General features: G+C 54.5%; 4 protein-coding genes across 4 annotated transcripts; 3 read left to right on the top strand and 1 right to left on the bottom strand.

Annotated features, from left to right (window-relative positions):
• Positions 1-1,467, top strand: COL26b_009624 (uncharacterized protein; the record flags this gene model as incomplete). The annotated part of the gene is made up of 1 exon (XM_053182346.1): positions 1-1,467. One exon carries the CDS (start codon positions 1-3, stop codon positions 1,465-1,467), a length of 1,467 nt encoding a protein of 488 aa, XP_053033726.1.
• Positions 1,468-1,512: 45 nt separating this feature from the next.
• Positions 1,513-4,192, bottom strand: COL26b_009623 (uncharacterized protein; the record flags this gene model as incomplete). Its single annotated transcript, XM_053182345.1, has 2 exons — positions 1,513-2,491; positions 2,874-4,192. The coding sequence occupies 2 exons, from the start codon at positions 4,190-4,192 to the stop codon at positions 1,513-1,515; spliced, it is 2,298 nt and encodes a 765-aa protein (XP_053033725.1).
• Positions 4,193-5,435: 1,243 nt separating this feature from the next.
• Positions 5,436-6,308, top strand: COL26b_009622 (uncharacterized protein; the record flags this gene model as incomplete). The annotated part of the gene is made up of 1 exon (XM_053182344.1): positions 5,436-6,308. The coding sequence occupies one exon, from the start codon at positions 5,436-5,438 to the stop codon at positions 6,306-6,308; it is 873 nt and encodes a 290-aa protein (XP_053033724.1).
• A 645-nt stretch (positions 6,309-6,953) lies between these two features.
• On the top strand, positions 6,954-7,217 carry COL26b_009621 (uncharacterized protein; the record flags this gene model as incomplete). Its single annotated transcript, XM_053182343.1, has 1 exon — positions 6,954-7,217. The coding sequence occupies one exon, from the start codon at positions 6,954-6,956 to the stop codon at positions 7,215-7,217; it is 264 nt and encodes an 87-aa protein (XP_053033723.1).
• Between the last annotated feature and the right edge of the window lie 900 nt (positions 7,218-8,117).

The raw sequence follows: 8,117 nt of genomic DNA, 5'->3' as shown, positions 1-8,117 counted from the left end.
ATGCACTCAACCTTCCGCAGATTACTCACCTTTGCCGTCTTCTTCCTCGCCGCATCATCCGCCGCATCATTGACCGAGCGACCGCCCTTCAAATGCCCCACATACATTGACACCGTCGTACCCTCAGGCCAGACCGATTGGTACGGTAAACGCGAGCCTGGCGACCCCTTCCTCGACTCCATGAGCGAAGTCCACAACGCCCTCACCAAGTGCTCATCAATCAGAAGTCTGAAACTCCGCGTCACGAGTCTGGGATGTTCCGAACATCCTGACCGATACAATTTCCCACTCGAGCACCCTTCGGGCTCACGCTACCCTTCGACACTCGAGTCTCTGGATTTGGAAGGTTACGCTTTCAATGACAGGCCATGGGAGGAGGTACGAAACCTGCATAGATGGGGCAATACGTTCGATAGGTATGCAGACTGGATCTATGAAGGAAAGGCGTGGGCATGGTTGAAGGGTCTTTCCATGTCGGAAGCGCAAAAAAACATGACGAACCTTGACCTCTGGCTTGAGGCAATGGACTTCTCCCAAATCAAGCATCTGGCAATCAGAGACGGTCAGACACCAAATGTTACGACTCTCGTCCCGCACCTCAAATCTCTGAATTCCTTCTCGACGTATGGCTCTTGGGCTAAGGAGTTGATCGCCGCCCTCCCGCGAAATTCCCTCAAACATCTCTCCTGGAAAAACAGCGGCCAGACGGGGGCTTCTGTCGAAACACTCCTCCGCCACCACGCAGAGTCCCTGACAAGTCTCGACTGGCATGAGCCTGAGAGCACATATCGACAGCGGAAAGTGATGAGTCCCGCTCAGCTGACCGCCTTGGGCGCCATGCTTCCCAACCTCAAGTCCCTCACCATCGACATCAACCAGAACAGAACATGGCCCGTGGACCACCTCGAAGCCATCGCCACCAAATTTCCCAACCTCGAAAACGCGACAATCTTCTTCGAGATGGCGAGCGAATGCCGCCGACAACTCGATATTGAAAAGATGGGGCTGGGGAGATTGCATGAGATGATGGTGATGGAGGATCAGTCCGACTGCAGCAAGGGTACGATTTCCAATGCGGAGCCTGCACTGGGTATCTACAGCGCCGGCTGGCCGTTCGAGTTCTTGGTGAAGAAGAACGGCGGCGGGAAGTTGAAGAGGGTGAATTTCTACGCCGGAAGCTGGGAGAGGGGCTGGGATGGAGCCATGCTTATCGGCGAGGATTGGTTGGATGATCGCCGGGCATTCGTCGCTTGCGAGGTAATCGAAGGCGACGGTAGTGTGGTTGATGATGTCGGTGGTGGGCTCAAAGTTGAGAAGCAGGATCAACTGCTAGTTTGCCAGAATGATTGGACGAAGAGGTACAAGGTAGTGTCTGAGGTGAAGAAACGGAGGACCACGTGGGAAACTGAGAGATACGCGGAGGAGAACGAAGACATCATGGAGAGGGCCTGGCGCATGGGACTATGAGACAGCAGCGTGCAAGAACATTTCATTAAAATTGGACCCTGACACTCAGGCAGTCAGAGCCTCTCGCCGCTTAAACTCGTTCACCCAGCTCCCGATGCCCACCGAAGCAAACACCGAGCTCCATCGTGGTCCGTCGCCGAAGCAAATGTAGTTCTGCGCCAACCAAGTGATAAGAGCCCGCAGCATCACCGCATCCTCCTTCGTCCCCTTCCCATCAATGACAGCCTGGAACCTAGCCTTTTGGCTCTCATCCATCACGTCAAGAACAGAGTTCGCGACCTCTTCGGGGCGTTTCCACCATTTACTCGGCTGCCCCTGCTTGTCGTAGTCCTCCTTGATGCGCTTGAAAAGGCCGCTCATGGCGTTGCGCTCGAACTGCTCAGTGAGCTTTCGATACATGAAACCCTTCTCTTTGTAATCGACCCTCGCTTGTGCTAGAGACAAGAGGAACTGACGATCCCGGAGATGCTCGGAGTGGTTGAACATGCGGTCGAGGTGTCTTGTGGATAGAGGTTCCGAGCGGGAGTTCCACAGATCGATGGTGTAGTTCATGGTCGCCCAGAAGATGCAACCTGCAAGGGTGTTCATGCGGCTTCCCAAGTACGGGATGATGTCTGCGGGCGGCTCCAGTATGCGGACCAATCGGTCCGGGTCGAGCCAGAGGCCGTAGTCTAGGCGAGGGCTCACACGACGATCAGGGACGAGAGAGGATGCTAGCCGGGGGTCGATTCGGATAACTTTCTCAAGGGCGGGGTCCGGCGGCGAGGTTTGCTCTATGGACTGCATGATATGCGGATCACCTTGGTCCGGAGAAGTCTCCGGCTCTTCCGTTGTGATACCCGCAATCTCGCGGGCTTCTGACATGGCGGCTCTCAGGTCATCCGATAGTGCCCCCTGCCGGCGAAGAATCCTATCGATATTCCCAATGACATCTTTCAACTTCTTGTTTTCATCTTGGAGCTTCTGGACTTTGGACGCATGACGCTTGCGATATTCGCGCTGAGCGAGAACACCGCGCTCACGTCTGGTCTTCTTGTTGATGAATTAGTAATCCAGCCAGATGGTGATTTCGGACTCGGTAGGGTCTCACGTTGGTATCGGATGGGCTCATGTTGATTTTTTCGCTGTCTCAACAAGTCGCAAAGCCAAACAATTGAGGTCTTAGACAGAGAAAAGACCTCAACGTTATCGGGATAAAGCAAACGTTGTGGTGAGGGAAGAACTTGGGTCTTCAGTGGTGATTGACAGGTTTGATTAATCAGCCAATAACGTTATCGACTTTGTCTGACACAGTCCAAGCACAGTGCACTGACTGTACGCCCTTCACCTTCATTGGAGCGTGATCGTGATACCGACTTTCTTTCAACTACCTGCAACGAGATTATGGCCACAAACACGACGCATACTCGGGATACTTCCCCGGCGTCCCATAAATCTGACTCAACTCATCGCTCAACATCTGCGGCCCCTTCAGGAACCCTTCCTTCTCCTCCGAGAAAATGTGCCTCTTCAGCGCCACGTTCCAAGCAAAGCTCGAGTGCCCCACGCCTCCAAACTGCGCCGCGCCCAACATGACCAGAAAGTCGATCATGCCCTTCTGATCCCACGTCAACGCATCCAGCATCTTGCGGTTCTTCCCCATCAGCAGGTTTTGCTTCGTCACGACCCGCACCCCGCGCGGCTCCGCATCTGCCTCAACCATGTCCACCTGCGTCTCATTGTCGGACGCGACGTACATGACCGACAGGTCCCACCGGCCCGCCTGGTCGAAGAAGGCGTCCGTCTGCTTGCTGTACTCGGACCACTCCCACGTCGGATCCGCCGAGTTCCAGCTATCGAGCGCGTCCTTCTCGGTGCGCAGGTGCGCGCCGAAGAAGTGCCGGTCGATGCTGAGGATCGTGGCGGTCGCAAGCTGCCGCACGTCCGCGCGGAACTTGAGGATGTTGCCGAATGTCGTCGCGAAGAGCTCGCCGTCGCTGTTGATCGGGAACGTGAGGTACGACCGCCCGAGATCCACCATCATCGGACCCTCGGTGGGCAGCCCCGTCGGCGCGATGTCGGTGGTGTTGTCGATGTCGTCGAGCCAGCGGTGCAGCTGCGCCTGCCACCTTTCCGGGTGCTCGATGCCTGTGCTGGGGATGTTGTCCTCGTCGACGAGGGATTCCGGGAAGAGCCCGAGGGACCATGTGCGCGCGGGGCCGAGGGATTCGTAGACCTCGTCCGTGTCGTTGTAGAGCCGCAGCTGCGGGCACGAGAGGTGCAGCGAGTCGATGAAATGTTGCCTGTCGAAGAGGTACTCCATCTCCTGCCGCCGCCCCGTCCGGATGTGAGAGATGTCGGAGTCGTTGCGCTTGAAGATGCGCGGCATGACCAGCGAGCCCCCGGCCAGCATCGTGTATCGCACGCAGTTCAGGATCGAGTTGCGGATGCTCCCGATCCCGCCGACGTTGTTGTCGCATGTGAACACGACCTGCATCGCCTTCCCCGCATCCCACTCAGTCTTGTCGCAAACCGCCCGAATGACCTCCGAATTGACCGGCTCAAAGTCGAAGATGTCCTGATGCGACATGCGCGGGATCCACGGCACAATGCTCGAATCCATACCAACGCGGTCGAGGCGCAGCTGCTCACGGAACACCCATATGAACAGGAAAAAGACGCCTACCGCGGCGGCATTGGTGAAGCGGCCGAAGCGCCGCGCCGGGTACACTCCGATGATGCCCATGTTGTGGTTGGCGAGCGTAGGGCTGCGACTGAAGCGGCCTCTCGAGCGAATCCCCATGGCGAAAACAGAGAAAGGAAAACGAAGGACTGCGGGTGAGGGTGAATGAATTTTTAGAGTTTTCCCACGCGGGAGGGTTCATCCCTTATGTGCCAACGCTGCATTCCAGAGCATCGCAGAGGGGTTGTGGCCGGGCCCCCCTTTCATGACTAGACAAGACGCGTTTGGTGGTATCTTTTCGCGTGTATTTAAATGAGGATGGAAGGTTAGCTCAGTTGTCACCGTCGTAGATCCCACCGTCACATCAATAGTTCGGCCCAAGGCGGAAGCTAAATCAGGCCGCTCGGATGCTGCGTGGTTCGGCATCCCCACCCGCGCACGGATGGCTCTTCAGGAGAAATTCGGAAGATGGAAGCAAAGAAAAAGAATGTCCATGGTTGAGTTTTTCGAGGAGTTTCTTTTTGGAATGCAAAGTGTAGGTGTGGTCACCGGAATGTCACCCCTTGCATGCATTTGGAGCTGGTCTCGCCGCTGAGGACCGATCGCCAGGGGTAGGGATCTTGAAATGCGGGGGCCGTTCCGGGGTGTTCCAAGACTGTTCGTCGCAACGAGGAATCCGCAGGAAAACGGTCGCATTTATCCCTTTTGTCCCATAAATGCTGTCGAACCAGTTCGCACCTGATTCTCAGAGCCATTTCGCTCATGATCGCAAATGTCATCGGCCGAATAGTCAGCCGCTTCACCCAGCCATCTTACGAGTGACTCGTAAGCCAGATTAACAAACGGAACCCCTTTCGTAAGCGCGGAAGCTAGAGACATGCTGCGTAAGCATTTCTAGCGGCTAACGTTGCGCCCCTGAGCCGGCCGGCCTGATCCCAAGCCGGATAACGTTATCGGCGGAATGGGGCCGGGTCGGGTGCTTGGCGTCTCCTGAAGTGGAGTCGGCGCAACATCGACCGGATCCCGTCTTCCAACGTTATCGGACCATCGTGTCTTGCCATGTTCGTAATGGGATTTGCTTTGCAATCCACGAAGCAATCCATCAGCCGTTGAAAGGATTACATGATTTTGTAAAGAGGATAACGGTGTTGTCAAGCTGCCGATGTTATTTCTATCAACCTGTCTTTCGGCGATGGGCAACAAAGACAGGATTAAAGACGTTGTATCTGCTCGTCGTTCTCAACAAAGTAACAACATGAAAACCCACGAACTGCCTTGACTAAAAGCAATTGAAACAATACGAGTCATGTCTTTCCCATCTCCCACAAAGACGTACCACCAGAAGCCCTACGCGGATATCTCCCCTTTCCTCCCATCCCTCTCGACCGCAGGCAAACACGCCTTCATCTCTGGTGGCGGCGCAGGCATTGGAGCTTCCATAGCTCAGTCTCTCGCCAAGTCCAACATCGCGACTCTCGGTCTCCTTGGTCGCAGCACCGCCTCTCTTGAGACCACCAAGTCCGCCATCGAAGCTCTCAACCCCTCCGTCAAAGTCCATCTCTACGCCGCCGACATCACCTCCGTCGAAGCCACGCACTCCGCCCTGCAGTCCTTCCACGATGCCATCAACTCCAAGATTGACATCCTGGTCGCCAACGCAGGCTACATGTCCGACCTCAAAACCATCCCAGACTCCGACGCTACCGACTGGTGGCGCGCCTTCGAAGTTACCGTCAAGGGCAACTTCAACCTCCTGCGCGCATTCCACCCGCTCGCCGCCCCCAACGCCAGCGTAATCCACATCTCGACTGCCGCGATCCACCTGCCGTACATGCCCGGCTTCTCCTCCTACCGCGCGTCCAAGAGCGCCGCGACCAAGATGTTTGAGTACTTCCACGACGAAAACCCCGGCATGTTCGTCCTGCAGGTGCACCCGGGTCTGATTGGCGGCACCGCCATGTCGGAGAAGTTTGCGCCGCGCGTGGAGGAGCTGGGGCTGGTGTACGACGACATTGCGCTGCCGGGCGACTTTGTGGTCTGGGCGGTGAGCGAGGAGGCTAGATTCCTGAATGGGCGGTTCGTGCATGCGAACTGGGATGTGGAAGAGTTGAAGGCGATGAGGGGAGAGTTGGAGAGGGATGCGCAGAAGTTTACGATTGGGTTGCAGGGCTGGCTTTAGGAAACCACTCCCGCAGTTGCTTCGGACTGGATGTTGTCGGTCTGGATGTTGTAGCGGCAGCCTTTCAGCCGGGTGTGGTGGGTCAGCTCAACTACGACTTCCTATATAGTAGCAGTAGTGACTGCAGCTGGCAGTCTCCCACAGGATGGGAGCCAAGTATAATCGACCGCCTTAGCCGAGCGGGTTAATACAACCGAGCAGGAAATCTTTCGTATGGGTGCGAACCTCACAAGTTCGAGTCCTGAGCTTTTGCTATTTTTAAAGCACTTTTCTCGCTTCATTTCTTCCGCCGATCTGTCGTTCTGCCTCTTGCATTCGACTTGAACGTCCATTGATGAGGGAAGTGTACTGATATAAATACGTTACGATTCTTTTGAGCTGATCGCAACCTCTTGCATACAAGTCTTAAAATCCTGCGACCTGGGTATGGCCGTGCCTTCTGCCTTTTAGATGAAAATCCATTTCGCTTCCTGCTCGCGGTGTCAAATGTAACGCAACGTAAGGTACCCTGCCAGTCCAAGCCCGCCTTCCACCCTCTTACGATTCACAATCCTCCGCTACCGTTGTCCCGTGTCCCTCGTCACCACTCCTCCATCACGACACTCGCTCTCGCCTAAAGTCCCCTCCCTTTCCCATCACCACACAATGGCTCGAGTAGGCGCACGAAAGCGCAAGCGCGAACAAGAGCGCGGGAGGCCCTTGCAGCAGCAACCTATTATTAACAATGACGGCGGGAACAAGGAAGACGGCGGCGACAGCAACGAAGACAAGGGCGACGGCGAAGACGGAAATATCAGCTGCGGCCTCAAGGCCTCTGGTAGTAACAACGGAGAGCATCCTGCGAAGCGATTCAAGGTCCAAGATGGCGCCGACTTCGACAACCTAATTGCTGACGTCGTGGGCCCTTGAGGTGATAATTGTGTTGAATTAGTAAAACTGGGTGCACCTAACCGACACTTTCAATATGGTCGCGAAGACCGCAGGACCTTCCCGTTCTCACGAGCATTCCACGCAAGAGCGACCGCAGTAGCCTAGCGGTATAAAATATAGAGCATGAAAATCTTTCGTAAGGACTCAAACCTCGCAAGTTCGAGTCCTAAGCTTTTGTTTCTTCTGTTTTTCCTCATTTTACTTAAACCTTTAACATAAGAGTAACTAGTAGTATATTCCTTCTCTAATAATACTTAGCTTTGCTTCTAAGTCTAGAATTCTAATGAAACGCTTATTTACTTAGGTTAGTAGGTATTTAACATCTTTTTACGCCTAAGTGAGCTGCAGCTATAAAGAAAATATCTGCTCCTCTTTTAATTGTCTAAAGCCTAGGTGAAGTGAAGTTAGGGAAGTCAGGGAGGTAGGAAGCGCTAAGCCCCACCCTCTCCTTTTGTTCCTCACTCCGTTTTCCCACCTTCTTCTAACATTTGTCTAGACCGTCAGTCTTCCCGCTTTCCACGATTTTGATATCACGTCCTTCTTGCCCGACATTACCGCACAATTCTTACGCGTAGTTTACTATGCAATGCATTCATTGCCAGGCCATGTCTTGAGGAAAGTCATAGAAGCAAAGCGAAACTATGCAAGGAAGCCGCGGCAGAAGCAAGAGCTTAACAGTGTTAGAAGTCATTACAACATTAACGTAGAATAATGGGAAGAGGTTTACTATCAGACAATGTGGATGCTGAAGTCACAGTCCAGCGAAACTCCCGGAGTGAAACCCGGCGTCTGCTGCCGCCGCCGTTACCACTACCCGCGCCCACTCTCCTTTCTCTTCTTTTCCCACACTGCGTCCACCAATTGCTGAAGGGGCACAGA

Source organism: Colletotrichum chrysophilum (genome assembly GCF_026319265.1).
Source record: "Colletotrichum chrysophilum strain AFK26 chromosome Unknown scaffold_94, whole genome shotgun sequence".
In the NCBI taxonomy this organism is placed as follows: domain Eukaryota; kingdom Fungi; phylum Ascomycota; class Sordariomycetes; order Glomerellales; family Glomerellaceae; genus Colletotrichum; species Colletotrichum chrysophilum.
Note: the sequence above shows the minus strand (reverse complement) of the source record. Positions and strands in the feature narration are given on the sequence as shown.